The sequence below is a fragment of the Ochotona curzoniae genome, unplaced genomic scaffold (assembly GCF_017591425.1).
Source record: "Ochotona curzoniae isolate NIBS_2020 unplaced genomic scaffold, NIBS_Ocur_1.0 contig_66, whole genome shotgun sequence".
In the NCBI taxonomy this organism is placed as follows: Eukaryota; Metazoa; Chordata; class Mammalia; order Lagomorpha; family Ochotonidae; genus Ochotona; species Ochotona curzoniae.
The window spans coordinates 26,206,100-26,223,657 of NW_024466512.1; the positions used below are offsets into that span (position 1 = coordinate 26,206,100).

Genomic DNA, 17,558 nt, shown 5'->3' on the forward strand with positions numbered 1-17,558 from the left:
CTGAATGGGGCCTCTGTTCTGTCCTTGCTGTGCATGGCATGGGCCTGTTCTGCAGATGTCTGTATGATGTATGATGTGGGGAGGACATGGTCTTCGGAATGTTGTGGTTTGGAAGAGGGAACTGTGGATTGTCTATAAGCACGGATGCTTCTCCTGCTGTCAGACCTACTCTACTTTCCATGGGCTGGGACACCAACAGGCCCCCTTTCAGCACTCAGAAATAGACGTCTTGAGCCACACAGTATTTCTTGTCTCCTTTACCTATATGGTGGCCTCGGGCCCAGCCTTGCCTCTCCCAAGGCTTCCAGTGCTCTCATTCAGGCCCTCGTCACAGGTGTTGGGACCGTTTGGAGGAACGCTGTCTCCTGTTTCCTGGCTTGCCTCGATTATTTTGAGGTTACATGTTCATTGTTTAAGCCAATTTAAGCTGTTTTGCTTTCATCTCATGCATTTATTTGGGACTGTGTCTTATGTTGCATTTTCTGGATGGTCTAAGTGGAGAGCTCTGAATGCCCTGGATGCTGCAACTACACAGTTTTGTTTTGACTCTGCAGATACCACCATATTTGGAAAACACAAATAGGCCAGTTTTGGCCCTTAGGACTTGCCTTGGTTAACAATGCATGTTCAGTAAAGTTACATGCCCAGAGTTATACATTTAAGAGTTTGAGAGGGAACTTGGGACTCTGGAATTTCGTCAAGTTGGGTTACCAGCAGGGAGTTGGCAGTGAGTGGGCCCCAGGAACCAAGGAAGTACAGTGTGTGTTGTCACCTGGCAGTCCCTGCTTCCTATTTTAAAATAAAGTGTTTTGGTGCAATTGCTTCTTTAGGAAATTGGCTGAATACTTATGTCGTTTTATTCTTCATTTTGTCCTCATAAGGAACTGCCTGAGAGTCATTTGGCTTCCTTTAACAAAAGCAACCAGTAGCAATTAATGTTGGCATGCCCTACATTTGGACTCATTACATTAGGCCCACAGAAGATTGCCTCATGGCGAGCTGCGATGTTCCAATGGTCAGGACTGCTAGTGGCATTTATTGTTCTTAGCTTGTCTCCTTGGTTGTCTCTTGGAAGTTCTAAAGATTACAGAATTACATGTCAAATGCCAGGTATGAATTAAAACAAAACAAAAATAACATCTTCGTGAAATAAGAAGCTTACTATAACCACTTTGGGAAATAGAAATGAAAGGAAGAAATGACCTGAAATTGCATGTTGCCATAGTCACTGATAGACTGGGGTTATCATATTTCCTTTCACATCTAAAAGTATGTTTGCTTTTCTGTAATTTTAATGATAAATGCCACTCAGACCTGTCCCTTGCTTTATTCACCTAATCTTTGATAAGAACCCACAACCGTTATTCTCACACTGTTCCACAGTCCATCCAGTGGGTATGTGAGCTGGTCCTCTTATTCCTGAACACTGACATGTTTCTGTTTTCCAAGCTTTTCAGATATTGTTGAGTCTATAGTTACATTGCAACTAAAGGGCTCTCTCTTTGGATTGTTCCTCCAAAGCACCAAAGGCACACAGTGCATGACTTTTGGATACAGATTGTTGAAAATAATGGTCATAATGTTTGATGTGATTGACTTTCTAAGACAAAGCTAATATTTTTGCATTTGCTGATATTGAATTTGTCTATGCACAAATGCTAATATGTAAAAAAAAAGGTCTATCATTTTTTATCTTTTTTGGAAAATGAGTCTGAGTAACTAAATATCTTTTTATAGAATTTTTAAAGGATTTATTTTAGCAAATTACAGAGAAAGAAAGGGAGTGAGCAAGAGAAAGATGTTCATTTGCTGGTTCACTCCCCGATGACTGCAACAATGAGGGCTGTTCCAGGAGTCAGTAACTTCATCCAGGTCCTGTGTGGGCTAGAGCACCTGGTTCGTCTTCTGCTGCTCTTCCAAGAACATCAATAGAGAGTTGGATTGAAATAGGAATGTCCAGGACTCAAACTGGTGACTGTGCAGGATGCTGGCATCACAGGTGGCAGTTTAATCACTGTGCTGGACCACAGTGCCATGTCCTACAGTGTGCCTTATTGTTTATGAGTAATATTATTTCTTCATGTCCTTTGAATTTTTTTTGGCCATTCATATAAATATATCAATGCTATCTGTTATGTGTTATGCGTTTTAATACATATACAAGGTTGAAAATTATCATCTAAATTCTGTTACTTGAAGCTCAAATAATGTATTTTGGGGTTGCATTTTGCATGTGTCAGGGTTCTCACCCCTCGCTCCCCCCCTGAAAGAAGCTATTTTTGCTCCTTTAAATGCTTTTGTTATATACACAAAGTTTTTGAAAAAAAAAAAAAAGGTTTGCAGCTATCAAGGTGACCAGTGTGTTCTAGCTCTGAATCCAGCCTTTTTACTGCATGGGCCCAAGGGAGAGAATGTGATTAAGTTAATGGCAACGTCATTATCAGGTTTCTGGATGCTATATCCGAAACAGGTCCATTAAAGTGAGTTCTTTATCTCTATGACTTCTAATAGGAATAATAGCAAAACTAGAGTCAAGTTGGGTTAGTGCATCTGGCTCTTGGGATTGGTCTTATGTCTGGAGAGGTAAGGGAAGGGAGGCTAATGGGAAGCAAGAATGAGATGAAAGGCTTGTAAGTGAGCAGTCTCACTAGGATCCATTAGGAGTGACAAGTTTGGCACACGTGAAGGTTGGGGCTTATGGGGAGATGAGACTGCAAGACCGAGTGGAACGTAATCTTGCAGGGCCTTATGACACATTAAGGACTTTGAACCTCAATTTTAGATTGTTGATAGTTTAGAAGATATGTCCTTGAAAGTTAGGAAAATTTGCTATTTTTTATTACTTGATTATTTCATGGTGAAATTTTAATAGATGTATTTATTAACTTGAAAGAATTAGAAAAACAGAAAGAGCTCTTCCATTCCCTGGTTCAGCTGCTGAATAGCTGCAATGGCCAGTGCTGGGCCAGGCCCAAGTCAGGAGCTTCTTCCAGTTCTCCTACATGGGTGGCAGAGGTTTAAGCATTTGGGCCAGCTTCTGCTGCTCTTCCCAGGCCAATAGCAGTAGGCAGCTGGATCAGAAGTGGAGCAGCAAGAATGCCAGCATTGCAGGCGATGGCTTTACCCTGTGTGCCACAATGCTGGCCTCTTTCGTGCAGAATTTATTCTTTTTCTTTGTGTTCCCAACACATAGTCCAGATAACTAACAGAAGGATTATGCCTTATATTTGGACAGGATACTTCATTAACCCTGCAACCTTGTGATGACCTCAGAGACTGGGATTGTTGATCGTGTTGATCTCCTCTAGGCCAGGCACTATCCTGGGCCATATTGGGTGCAAGGGAATCCTATATACATGGCATCACTGCATAATATTTGTATATGATATTCTTAGCCTGTAGGCACACTGCCTTCTTTCTCTTCTGCCCTGAACTGCTCTGCCAGTCCCTCTGTGCTTGGAGGGATCTCATGGATTTTGATTCCTCCATTGAAATTTGGTCCAGGACATCTTTCAAGTCTGGGTGCAGCCAGTGTGGGGTGGAGGGTGATTCCAAGACTCCCTAGGGTGTGGTGGTGGTCTGACTGAGATAACTGAATAAAAGGGAAGGTTGGAAGGCATGACAAGAAGTGGCCAGCGTGGGCCCTCCATCAGGCACGAGAATACAGAGCATGGCCAGGGAAGGAGGAGATTCTCTCACAGGTCAGGCTTTCAGTTCCCCAGTGTCAAGAGGGTGCTTAACCCTGTGTGAAGTGCCCTTCCAAGGAGTGAGTGCAGAGATGGTGAGGACCCTGCCCTGAGTGCTAGGTGTTTGTCAAGGCAGGGAAGTCAGGTGCGCAGGGGTGAGGAACAGATCCAGCAGGCCTTTGGTAAGGAATGAGGTGCCATCTGAAGAGGGGAAGGGCGCAGCCTGTCCATGAACCAGGACGGAGAGGGGCTGATTCTCACCTGGAATACAGTGTCTGTTGCAGGGCCGTGGAGGCTGAAGGTGTCCTGAAGAAGGTCAGCTCAGGGAGGATGGGTGTGGAGATCAGTAGGAGGCATCACAGGCAGGGCTTGTTTAAAAAGGAAGACTTTCCTGAATCTTAAAATCTCAAAGGAGTAGATTAGGTTTCTGGTTTGTGATTTTTTTTTTTTTTTTTTTTTTGGTAGCCACAGAATGCAGTCATTCAAAGAAAGGGAAAGAAATGTTAAAGGGGGAAGTTGAATAAGGCATAGAAGCCCTGGTTGAGGTAACAGGTGGGGTCTTCACAGTGCCTGTGGGATTCCTGCAGCCTCCTCCCAAGAGTTAGAAAACCATGAAAGGGGGCCGCAAGGCCCACACAGACCCTCCAGCTATAGTGCTGCTGCTGAACCCTGCAAGGTGCTAAGCCTGCTCATGACCCTTGAACTCCTAGGACAACTGGGCTGGAAGGGGGAGCGGGTGCCTAGGACCCAATGTAAATCCCAAGAAATCAGAGCCTAAAGCTTTTTGTGGGGAAGAGGAAGGAGTTAACTGTCTTCACTGCAGTGGAAAGATCAGTAAGGCCCTGGCCAGCCCAGAAACCATTGGACTTGGCCATGTGTGTGCACTGGAAACCTTTCTGAAGGCCATTTCAGATAATTGGTTAGAACGGAAACCAAATTGGAGGGACTCCAGGAGGCAAGGCAGGATGTGGGGGCTGGATATTCTGATGCATTTTCCTCTGGCTCACGCTCCAGAAACATCGGTCTGTTCACAGACACTTGGGCTTGTTGTGTTCTGAGCCCCCAGCCGTGTCATGGGATTCCAGGCTCAGTTGATGGCAGGGTCAAGTTTATCCTAGTTTCTCCCCCTTGAAAGGAAGTGTCAGGGACTTGATGTTTATCCTTTCTGGCTTTCCAAAGCGCCTTCTGAGCCATCTCCAATAATGTAGAGAGTGCATTTGAAGAGAAAGGACATTAATAGAGATTGAGAAGGAGCTGTCAAAAAAACTAGAGAAACATGGCTTTGCTCATGGATCAGCTAGAAACAGAAATAAGGCCAAGTGTTTATTCTGAGGCTCCACGAGCTTTCTCAACTCTTTCCCAGCCGCTGGAAGTCACTGCAAATGTATGAAATCAAGCCCCAGATTGGATTTCAAAGCTACTGTGGAACCAGGGATTTGTCTGAGTGCAGAGCCAGGCTTCTTTTAAATGGCCACAGTGGAGTTAAGGAGGGTCTGGGTTATTTTGAAGGTAGGACTTGAAAAGTTCTGAAGGCTAAATAGAGATAAGGGCTGAGGCCAAGACTGAGTACCTGCTGTTGGCTCAGAGCAGAGGATGGCACGGTTCTTCCCTTCTAAGAAGTATGAACTGGAGCTGGGTGCAGGGGGGAGGCAAAATATCATACTGCATGGGAGAAGCTGGAGATGTTTATAATGAAAGGCTCGGTGTCTTGCAAGGACCTTTGGAGGCCAGTGTTTGAACACCAGCCTCCCATATCAGAGTTTCATCTGTTCTGCTTCTGATCCAGCTCCCTGCTAATGCACCTGGGAAAGTAGTGGAAGTTGGCCTGCACGCTTGGGTTCCTGCTGCTACCCGTGTGGGAAACCCAGGTGGAGTTTGAGGCTCTTGGCTTTAGCCCAGGTTATAGTACCCTTTAGCAAGTGAACCAATAGATGATGGTCTTGCCTTTCTCTGTCTCTTTGCTAGTGCCTTTCAAAGCAAAAACAAAACAGCTAAAAAACCCAAGAACCTTTCGTGGACCCTCAATTTACTTTTGTGGGCAGATTCCATTTCTCCTGCGTTCTGCAGTTCCACAACTGTCTGTAGATGAGACTTCTTCCCCCATGAACAACTCGTGTTTGGTCATTTTATCCCTTTAAAAAGCTGGCAGCATGAGTACAACTTTTGCCTTTTGGTAATTATTCTCTCTGTGTTATCAAAACTGGCCTCAGAAGCACAAGGCTGTGGAATTAGGGCAGGATCATACAGTGTCACGCGTTACCCAGGTACATTCTCAGCTCTGGCGCATCTTGTTCTGTGAATGGAATGTGGAGCCATGGGGCCTTGGCCAAGCATGGTAGGTCCTGGCAGCCCAGGGCCTGGAATGGCAGCCTGACCCGAGCCCACCACCCAAGCTGGGACATCTTACTGGTTCCCACAGTCTATTACAGTTCCCACTTGCAGTAGTCTGGCTTTGCTGCAGAATGACTCTGTTCATCCTTTAGGCTTTCACCCAAAAATGTGTGACTCTTTTGGAGGGGACTAGAAAGGGACATTCCAAAGATATGCTGTCATGGGCCCTATCAAATCAAACTCTCTGCAGTTCAGTTGCTAAGTAAATATTAAGTATCAGAGGTTTTAATTTAAAATAAACTCTGAAGTTCTCCATCTGACTGTCCCTCAGTAAGCTACATGATGATGTAAGCTTTCAGCATTTTTCTGTTAGGCTTAATGCAAACAGCTTTAGGACTTGGCCTTGCTGCCCAGGCCCTGAGCCCTCCAGATTGTAGAGACAGTACCGCAGCTGAGACACTGGGTTTCACATCAGGCCGGCTTTCAGGAGACAAGTGTAAGGGCGCTCCTCTTCCAAGGAAACTTTGGGACTTGCCCCTCCTCTTGGACTTGTCAGAACCTACCCTCAGTGATCTGATGTCCACAGGGGATTTATTAGCAAGATCACAGGCAGTTCACAGAGTTCATGGAATGCTAGACTGCACCCAGGGCCAGGGCAGAGATTTAAGGAGGCCGAGTGGTGGAAATAAGTGCCAGAATCAGATTCTAGAATCACCTAGACAGGATGCCTCTGCTGCTGCTGCCATTGTTTAGGACCAAACATTGGGTGCTGCCTTTGGCTCAACTGCTTAGGCTGAGGTTTGCGTTTTCTTTTGAGCTGTCCCCTGTTTCTTCATGTCACCTGCTGGAAACTCAGTTACCAAGTGTGAGCATGCCACAGGTCCCTGTTGGCCCAGATTGTTGACCTTGTATGCCATACTGGTGCTCACCAGTGCATTGCCACAGTCACCTCTGGTCCCGAGGTTGTGCTGGATGGTCTCACTCTGCCATGATCTATTTCCTTCTCTCTCGTCACCACTGGACCAGTGAGTGGTTAGCATTGACCACGAGTAGGTGCCCAACGAGAGTGCTGGGACTGGCGTCTACTCTCTTTGTAAACATTTGTGATGAGATGATATAAAATATTTTGAATATTACCCTTGAGCATGTCCACTTTAGATCAGCTTGTAATAGTGGGGCTGGCCATGCAAAGTTGGTAGTTTCTATACGGAAAACTATGAAATATTTAAAGGGCTACCACTTTATAACAATGAGCGCTCATTGTGGGTGAGTTGAGGGAGCTTTTGGGTTTGGTCCATCAGACATTTCCATTCATTTCTTCCCTAGCCTAAGGATGCTGTGTAATTTGTACTTTTTTAAAAAGGATTTATTTATTTTTATTGGCAAATTAGATACACACAGAGCAGGAGGAAGATCTTGGGCTTACTGATTAACTCTCCAAGCAGCCACAGCGGCCAGAGCTGAGCCCATCTGGAGCCAGGAGCTTCCTCCAGATACCCTTTGGACCATCCTCGACTGTTTTCCAAGGCTGCAAACGGAACTGGATGGGAAGCGGGGCCACTGGGACACAAACCGGCACTCATATGGGATTCCAACGTGTGCAAAGTGAGGACTTTAGTCACTAGGCTACTGCGTCAGGCCCTTGTACTTACTTTTTAAATTTAGATGAAGCAAGCTATACAGAGGGAATCAGAAACAGGATTATGGAATGCTGTAACAACAAAATATTATGCAGCCTTTACAATGATGGATATGCTAACTGGGTAGAAATCGAGGAAAATGTTTATGAAATATTTAATTTAAAAATTAGAACTCAGAGTGGTCCAGACATTATAACTACCTAAATGCTATTTCTGTATCTAAAGGTTAGAAAGAACTGTAAAGGAGTAAAAATAACTTCTGTGAGGATCAGTTCTCAATGGAATCAGAAAGATGTCTTTAATTATATTTTAAAAAAATGAGTAAGAAGGGGCCCGGCATTGTGGCCTAGCAGCTAAAATTCTCGCTTTGAACGCGCCGGGATCCCATATGGGTGCCGATTCTAATCCCAGCGGCCCCACTTTCCATCCAGCTTCCTGGTTGTGGCCTGGGAATGCAGTCGAGGACGGCCCAAAGCCTTGGGACACTGCACCCGTGTGGGAGACCTGGAAGAAGTTCCTGGCTCCTGACTTCGAATTGGCTCAGTTCCAGCTGTTGCAGTCGCTAGGGGGGTGAGTCAACAGACGGAAGATCTTCCTCTCTGTCTCTCCTCCTCTCTGTATGTCTGCCTTTCCAATAAAAATAAATAAATCTTTTTAAAAAATGAGTACGAAAACCTTCCTATAATGTTACTGATCACAAGAACTCCGTTAGATAAGAATCGTGGATGGTATCACAACAGCGTTTTTGCCGCTGGAGGAGCACCACGTCGAGGTGTCCTAACACTGAGATTTGGCAGACACACGGCCATGGGGGGCTTGTGAGTATTAAGAAGTATTGTTTCCACAGCATGGAGGGCAGGTGCAGGGGGACATCTCGGATGGACTCTGGGGAAGTTAATAGTGATGAAGTCATCACTGCTGATGGAGGAACAGAGAGGGACTCAGACTTACTTCCTTTTTGCCTCACGCATTCTAGTCTGACAGCTGCAAGGACAGTCCACAGGGCAAGCAAACAGTCAGGTCCCCCTGCAGGCTGTGGAGGGCTGTGCCCAGGAGCTGGTCCAGGTGAACGGCCCCAGCTCTGTGTGACCGACATGATACCAGTGCTTACATCACAGGGTGACAGTGAGGGGCGAGTGAATTTTTCAAGCATTTGGAGCACCTCCCTGCATCTGCTAAGCTCTATCAGAGCCTTGATATCAGTGACTCCTGGTGATCCGTGGGGTGATTTTTAAAAGAAAACGTGTGTTTCCCCTTTTCTTTACACTTTTGCCAGGCCACATGCTCTCAGTAGCTTGAGCTTTATCATGGAGTGTTGGAGCTGGCAGAGCTTTAGGGTGTGTCTAAAGCAACATAGCAGCCGGACACAGCTGAGGCTGAGTAGGGTAGGGTGCCCACAGTTATGAGGGCACTTGGCCCTCTGTGAGCTGGAAGCCTGGTGCAGCAACCTTGCTTCAGCTCCATGAGATCAAAGGTTGCATATGTGGGTGTTTGCCAGTACTGACTGCAGGGATGTCCCTGAAACCTGCCACTCATCCTTGCCATCGTGTGCCGTTTGTGTCTCTGCAGAGTTGCCCAGGGTCCTGGTTGTGGAAGACGCGTCCTGCCCCCACCATGAGCTCGGGTGAGTTGCTCTAAAGCCTTGCTCTGTTTAAACCAATGAATCCAGGCCTCAGCACCATTTTACCTCTTATGTTTTGAAGTCTGGGTGAGTGCCCAAGCTTTAGTGTAATCGAGTTTTGGAGTGGCCTGTATGGGCAACACACTTTACATGCACCCAGTCTTGGATCTTCACCGTCACCTTTCACTTCACTGTTACAATTGGCTGAGACAGAGACATGCTATCTTCTGGTTCAATTGTTCAACAGTGAGGTTAGCCAGGGAGAAGGCCTGAGCCCAGTACTCCCACATGGGTGGCAAGTGTGAAGCACTGGCCATCATCGGTTGCCTCCAATAATGTGCATTAGCAGGGAGCTGGATTGCAAGTGGAGAGGGCAGACTCAAAAGAGGTCCTTTGTCTGCTGCCTTATCCATGGTGCCGAACGCCTGCCCCTCAGTAATGTTTTTATCAGAGTTACAGCACAGACATTCAGAGTGATAGGAATTCCCCCCAGGTACAAACTAACATGGTTTTTTTTTTCCAGTCAGGCTGGCAGAGTGATTTGCCCAGCCCTCTGCCATGTGTTTGGCATTTAAGAATTCAGATCTGAGCAAATGACCAGTTTTGAGTATATTGACTTTGGGACTAGGGTGGAGAGTGTGGGCCGAGCAGAGAAGGGAGCAGCTCCCTGTTCATTGCGCAGTTGAGTGCGGTCAGCATTCCAGCCAGAACTAGAGGCAGACAAGTTTGCACCCAGATGTGAAGATCTACTTTAGCTGTGGGGCATCCCCTGGAGTCCCATGAGAACTGCAGGTACATCAGGGTGGGACTGAGGGCTGACCATTTGAATCCTGAGCCTGCACTTGTTGTGTATATTGTTTAAAAGCAAGTCTTGTTGATATTATATGCAGTGCTCTTTTAGTTGCCTCCTGAGCTGTGAAGAACTGTGTGCATTTAGGACCTGGAAGGCTGGTAGGATAGAGCTCCCTGCATATACAGACCTCACTCTTGTTTTTGACTGTGGCCTTGGGCCTGTGGTGGACCCTTCTCCTCCATTTAAGACAAGTTTTTTAAAAGCAGTGTTCCATTGAGATGTTGTGAAGCAAATCTTTTAAAGCTCTGAACCCTGACCCCAAAGCAAAGGTCTTGCTTTGCCCACATCAGGGTTAGTCAGTGTAAACTGGCACTGCTGCTCCTGTGGGTTAATACAAGGTCAGGAGAAGCTGGAAGGAGGAGGAGGGCATGGATTAGCCTGAGAGCTCTCTCCAGTTCTTTCTCTCCGTTGGGAACTCGATGCCTACAGTGATTCCAAAAATTCTGGACCCTTGACCCCATAATTCCAGGTGTGATGTCTTCTGTCTTAATAAGGGGGATACAGAATTTCACTCCCAGGGCAGGCATTTGGCCTAGCTGTGAGGACACCGACTTCTTCGCCCTCAGAGCATGGGGTCAGTTCCCAGCTTCCTGCTGGTGTGGACCCTGGAGGCAGCAGCGATGGCTCATTTGGTTCCAGCGCCCACGCAGGGGACTGGGTTGGGTACCTGCTCCCGGCTTCTAGCTGCAGCCTTTGTAGGCATTTGGGGAGTAAATCCATGGATGGGAGCTCTCTCTTTGTCCTCTTAAATATTTTTTTAAAAATCATATAAAATTAACCTTCATTGCTTAACATCTATGAAACTGAATAGAATCTTTATTAAAAACAAAAATGTAACATCTCCGTAAAGGTGAATAATGAATAAATTACGTGTATTTACTTGATATAATATTGTTTCCACTATTAAAATGATATTAGGAAGTTAGTGCTTGTTTCACTCTTTGGAAAGTGCAGCATGAAAATGCCATGTTCTTTTTTATTGCAAGTGTGGGCAGGACTGTCAGTCCACCAAGGGAAGCGCTTTATCTGCATGAGCTCATTGCGTTGTCGGGGCAACCCTCCAAAGGTAGGCGTGGATTGCCCACCTCTGCAGATGGGAACACTGAGCCCCAAGGGACTCATGGGGTCAGCCCACTGGAGTGTCGTGGTTTGCAGACAGACAGAGCTGTTGGACTCCAGTACATGGCTGCAGAGGTTTGAGTTTGAGCTGATGACGTGATTGATTTTTGAACACTTTTCAAATGCCTTTTAGTGTAATTGTTATGTAGAGAAAAGGGAAAAGTGAAAATTTGGGACTGGACCTGGTGGTGCCTCGGGAGCTGCTGTGCTTGGACTTGGGGAAGCCTGGATGAAGGGGCCTAGCAGTCCAGAAAGAAGCTGACCAGGAGGTACCAGGGCAGGTGGGCAAGGAAGGGCTGGAAAGAGAAGGAACCAGGGGCCGGGAACTTGGGATGTTTCTTTTACTTGGAATTCTGGCTTTCCTGCCAGCACGTTCCTTCCACCCATCCCAGAAATGAGGACTCAAGGGAGACTTGACACCTGGAAGGAGGGGCCTTTGTCTGTCAGTGGAGGCTAGTCATGAAGAGGATGCAGCTGGCAGGGCCAGGAAGGTCCAGGCCACCGGGTGGGGAGGAGCAGCGCCCTGCTGGGGTCAGGTGCAGGTGTTGTTTCCAGAAGACAGCCAGCCCTGTGAGAACATGAGAAAGAGCCCTGGCCCAGTAACTTTATCTCAGGAAGCCGAGTTACTGGGCTCTAGGCCCAGTATATGTAGAAATAGAATATGAAGGTATTTCCAAAATGCATGGGAAATGGCATTAAAAGGTATGTTTTATTTTGGTGTAACAAATTTTGGAATCTGTGCTTGAGTTTTTTGTTTGTTTGTTGTTTTATGAGTTTGTTCCCTCAAAATTTTTTGTACCAAGATGAATGTGTCTTTTAATCCCATTCCTGTATACTTTTGGACGTACTTGTGTCTGTAACAATTCAGGAGACCAAAATGTTTATCCTGGTTGGGGAGGAAGATGGTGAGCAGGGAGGGCCAGGAGACAGGTTGGGACTGGTGGTGAAAGAGCCTTGAATCTGGAGTTGGTTGCTTAGGCTTTGCCTGCTAGGTAGCTGGTGGCCAAGGGGACTTACTTGTTACTTGGTTGGTTGGTTGCTTATTTATTTATTTGAAAAAGAGAGAAAGAGAGAGCTATTAGGAGATTGATCACTGGTTCACTCCGTAAATGCTCACCATGGCAGGGGCTGGGCCAAGCTAAGCTGGGAGATGTGCCTTCACATAGGTCTGCCACGTGAGTGGGAGGAACTCAAGAGCTTGAGCCATTGTTTGCTGCCTCCCAGGGTGCACATTTGCAGAAAGCTGGAACTGGGAGTAGAGTTGAGACTTGGGCCCAGGCCTGGTGATACGGTGTGGGATGCAGGTATCCAACGGGTGTCTTTACTGCTGAGCCAAATTCTCATCCCAACTTTTGGCCTTTTAATGACATCAGAAATGTCATTTTGTTAAATTTAAACATAACAAGGCATACCAAGGTATAGGTCACCCTGCTTACTTAAAAAAAAAAAAGTCCTTTGCACAAGTTCTAATATATTTTCCCCCATGTACATAATACTCTGCATGACTGAATTTCCAAAATAAATCCCAGATTTTAATTTTCAACACATAGGCGAAACTGAATGTATGGAAAACCCATTTTTTTTTCTGTTTAAAAGTGTCATGTCCTTCTGCCTGCCCCCCTGGAGCCCTGCCTGTCAGGCCAGAGATTGGGCTGGGGTTCAGAAAGTGCTATTAGAATGTAGACTGGTGCTGGGACCTGGAAGGGACAGAAAGGAGGCAGGAGGACACTCATCATTTCTGGGGCAGTGATCCAGGGCTGGCCTGAGGTGTGAGCTGGGCTGTGTCCAAGGATGCTTCAAGGAAGGGCAGTGTGACTCTCACAGAGTGGGATGTGCCTTCGGGGAGGGGAGGGTTCCAGGAGCCTGAGTTTCTGACCTGGTTGACATACTGCTTGGATGTGCAGAGATGTATCTGAGCTGGAGTTTGAATGGATGAGTTGGCCTTGGGCAGGTAGGAAATGCCATTTTGAGAGAGTTAAGCAGATTTTTTTTAAATGTCAGAAAGGGAGCCATTCCTACAGGCACGGTACAACTTCCTGTTCTCGAACAAGTTGAAGCCACACTGCCAACTGCAGACTCTCCTGTAGTGCCACAGGGGACCTGTCTGAGACCCGACAGAGCCAACAGATGGAGCCACTCCAGGGCTTGTGAGGACAGGGCCCTCCAACCTGGCACTCAGAAACTATGGGGAAAGCTGTCATTAACCCCATGCCTTTGGCTTTCCTGTCTTTCAGAGTGTGACATGGCTGCCTCCAAGACCATGCTGAACGGCCTGGCACCTGGCAGTGATGGGCGAGACAAAGGTAAGGCTCCTGAGGAGCAGGGGCCCATGTCCTGGGAGTGGCTTTGGATGGCACAGAGCACCTTGGGCAGGAGGGCCATGAGCATACGGTTGGAGACCTCGGGTACGCTCTTGCATCTCATGTGTCAGAGGCTGCTGTTTTCCCCGGATGCTTCTCCTCCAGGATGGTGGGCTTTCCACTGTCCTGGCTCTGAGCAGGGCCCGGTTGTTAGAAATGATGTCTGGCCTTGGTTTCAGGGACAGCCCTTTGTATCTCCAGTTTTTTAAAGAACATTTAAGATAGAAGATATAGATATGAAATGAGAAGATGACCTCCAAGGATAGAAGTTTTCCATCTGTTGGTTCAGCCTGCAGATGGCTTTAACAGCCGGGACTGGCCAGGCAGAAGCCAGGAGCTTCTTTGCGTCTCCCACATGGGTGCAGGGTACCACATATTTGGGCCTACTTCCACTGCTTTCCCAGGCCTTTACCAGAGATCTGGAGAGGAAGTGGAGCAGGCAGGACTCAACCTAGTGCCAATATTGCAAGCAACAGCTTTACCCACTGTGCCATAGCACTAGCTGCATGCCCTGGAGGTTGGGGTGACATCCTCCATGTAGCCCCTGCTTCCAGTTCCAGCAGGCCTCAAGTCCAGGGTCTGCTCCTTGCAAGCAGGCATCAGGGAAGATCTCTGGTGACCCTTGTGGGGAGTGGCACTCTCACCAATGACACCATCTGCTGCAGTTATTCCCACTGCAGCTCCTGGGTTCTGGCAAGCCTAGAAATGCTCATTCAGAGCAACGTTTTCTAAGAGGAAGATTGGAAAACCCAGGTGCAAGGTGTTTAAGTCAAACCTCTCCCAAATGCTTTGCAGACCATGGCCTCTGCATTTTTGTCAGATTCAATCAGGTGTTCCCATTGAACCAGCACACAGTGGAGACTCCCAGGGGGCAGCTGGTTAGGAAGCCACAGCAGGTGTCCTGCCACCATCCCGTCCTTTCTGCCTCCCAGCAGGGTCACCTTGCTCTACTTGTGCTATGGAGCTGAGCCTGCAGTGTTCCCAGAGTCCTGGATGGTCTTGGCTGGGATGTACTTAGAGAATACCAGGAGCAGTGCCTATATGATAGGGAAAATGTTCAAGCAACCAATGGGGAGCATGGTTAAAACCCAGCAGCCAATCTTCTGATGATCAGTTGCTAAGTCACATTGCTGGGCAAGCGTGATCGTGTCTTAACACATGCGGTGTCGTCGTTGAGTAGGTGACAGCCATACGCCATGTGACCGCCATATGCCTTGTGAAGTGGTAAAGCGCAGGGCTCAAGTGTCTATTGCCAAGGTACTTGCTTCCATGCACTTGGCAGGCTCCCCAACACAATACCAATTCAACAGTGCCAGTTCTTGTCCTTTTGTCCTCACCTAGTGTTCCAGGAATCTGGGGACTGCATGGCCTCTGGGTGTTGTTGCACCCTACAATGAGCTTGGTACTGCAGCACAATGGCTCCTGTCTTTCTATCCTTGCTGACATCAAGGAGCAATGTGTGCACTATGCAGATTGTAGGATCTGAGCAGGCAGGGAGCCTGGGGCTCCTGCGGATAGGTAAGCACGGGCCCTCAGGCCAGGGGTCTGGAGCCTCCCCCACATTCTAGGTGGTCTCCCTGCTCCGCCTTGGCTCAGTGTGGGTCATCATCCTGGGCTTGGCACCTGGGGGCTGCCCAAACTCTCAAGCATACGCTTGGACACTTGGCACCTCCAGGCCAGTACAGGGTAGGCTGAAACAAGGCCATCTGCCACACAGCAGATGGAGTTCTGATTTGCATGGGCCAGAGGCCTGTGACTGTCAAAGTGGGCACAAGGTCCTAGGAGCTGTGGTTTGGGGCTGCAGCTGTGAAGGTGTAGGGACCTAGTAACCCATAAACTGGTTCCTTTGCTTTTCTGCTTGTGTAGAGCCCTTGGGCCTTAGCCATCCTCCTCGGAGTCCTGCCCAGGTGCAGATGCTCCAGCTTTCTCCCAAGGGGCTTCCTTGGGCCCTGACTGCTGTCCCCATCCTCCACTGTCCGGACCATCTGCGTCACTGAAGATCTCTTTGTCCTGAGCCTTGGCAAATGCCTAGTGTGGCAGGAGGCAGCGAAGAGCATTGATCGGGTGGGGTTGGGGGCTGGTTGGAGGGAGAGTTCTGCTGTCTTGGCCCCGAAGCCTGAAGAGGGAAAGCGGGTTATTTTTAATTACTGCCTCTACTGCTCTTTGCATTGTTCTTTTCATGGAGGCAACTTCCTCCCATTGTTCCTGCCCAGTTCCTCAACTGCCTGAGTGTTTCCCAAATGTTCTTTCTGGAGGCACCATTTACCCTTTTGTGTTTCCAGCAACTGCTGACCCTTTCCGTGCACGCTCTGTCTCCGCTGTTAAAATCATTCCCGTGAAGACAGTGAAAAGTGCTTCAGGCCTGGCACTGCCTGCAGGTATCTTGCCCGGTGGGTGGGGGCTGCTCTTGGTTCACGGCAGCTCACGCATGGTCTTCCCCCGCCCCTCCTTCTAACTAATAACTTGGAGGCTTACGCGCCTTGCATGTTTAGGAGGCATACCCTTTACTTGCTCGGTTCCTTCTCTCCATGCATGACTGTGTGAGTGTGCGTATGTGTGTGGAGTGTGTTTGTGCGTGCATGTGTGAATGTGTGTGTTTGTTTTTCTGGGAGCCGGTGAGCATGGGAAAGAACTAAGGACAGGGCACCTTGTCCATCTCTCCTCCAGGAGAAGGGTTATTCCAGATTCCCTTCACTCTGGGGTGCCTGGAATTCCTGGGCTCCCCTTCAAGATTGGCAACTCCCAGTATTTGGGTCTGTTCCAGTCTCCCTGAGAACTCCCCAGCCTCCTGGGACCTCTGAGTGGGAGGTCGCTGCCTGGGCTGCCCCACACAGGCCCTCCCTCTTGCTGCCTCACCTGCAGTCGCCTCCTGCCCCTGCTCTGCAGCAAGGGTAAGGATTGTGTTTCGGATGTCAGCAGCCTTCTGTGCGGAAACGGACACATGAGGGCTGGGCTGCATTGGCCAGGCTGCCCTCAGCCTTGGGGGGCGGTTTTGCCCTGTAGTTTTGCAATGTTGGTCACTGAGCCTTTGAGAGGATGGGAGCCTTTGAGGGGTCAGGTGCAACCAGACCTCTGTGTGCTCTGCCACAGGCTTTGGGTTGCAGGCTTTGCTCTTGGCAGAAGAGGCACCGACAGAGCAGATCTGGTCTCTCCTGCCACATTAATGAGGGATGGAAATGGAGCTCCCAGGGTGGAAAGCCAGGAGGAACGAGACCGCTTCTCTCTCCCCCAACCCAGGAGTCAGTTGGATGTTGGAGCCCACGTTCTGCCCAGATGGGCGCCCTGAACTTTAACCTGTAATCGAATTTGTGACCATTTCTGGTTAAGGATCCACGTTATGGACATTTAGAAAAAAAAAATTGAAGTTCTGCTTAGCTCAGCTGCACATATAGAAAGCTTCAGCGTTTGTGCCTGCTTGAACTACATGGTCTGCACCGAGTCCCCATTGCTGGGTTTCCTGGAGGATGGGCTTCTAGATCTTCGTTTTTAACTTTAAAGGCAGAGTTACACAGAGCAAGTGGCTAGATTGGACTGAAATAAGGTGTCTAAAACGTCATCCTGGTCTCCTACCTGCGTGGCAGGGACCCAAGCTCCCGGGTCATCTGTCGCTGCTTTTCCAGGCATGTTAGCAGGAAGTTGAATGGGAAGTTGGACAGCCAGGGCTTGAACCATTACATGTACGGGATGCCGGCATTGCAGGTAGTGACTTCACATGCTGTGCCACAGCTCCATGTCCTCTAGCTCTTGCAAAGCTTAGAATAGACCCTCCAGAGTCAGTTTTACTTTCAGTCATCTGTGCTCAATCATGATCTGAAAAGTATAAAATGGAAGAGTCTAGTAATAAGCAGTCCATATGTTTTAAATAACTTGCAATGCAGTATACAGACATGCTGTTCTAATTTTAGTAGTTACCGGTCATTTCTAAGTGTGGCTAACCCGTAAATGACA

General features: G+C 48.0%; 1 protein-coding gene across 1 annotated transcript in view; it reads left to right on the plus strand.

Moving 5' to 3' along the window:
* Positions 1-17,558, plus strand: part of SORBS1 (sorbin and SH3 domain containing 1) — a 224,912-nt gene that overhangs the window by 106,353 nt on the left and 101,001 nt on the right. The window contains exons 3-4 of the mRNA XM_040992413.1: positions 9,227-9,281; positions 13,485-13,553. Of these exons, the coding sequence (XP_040848347.1) occupies positions 9,272-9,281; positions 13,485-13,553 (79 nt within the window). The 5' untranslated portion in view covers positions 9,227-9,271. The remainder of the gene's footprint in view (positions 1-9,226; positions 9,282-13,484; positions 13,554-17,558) is intronic.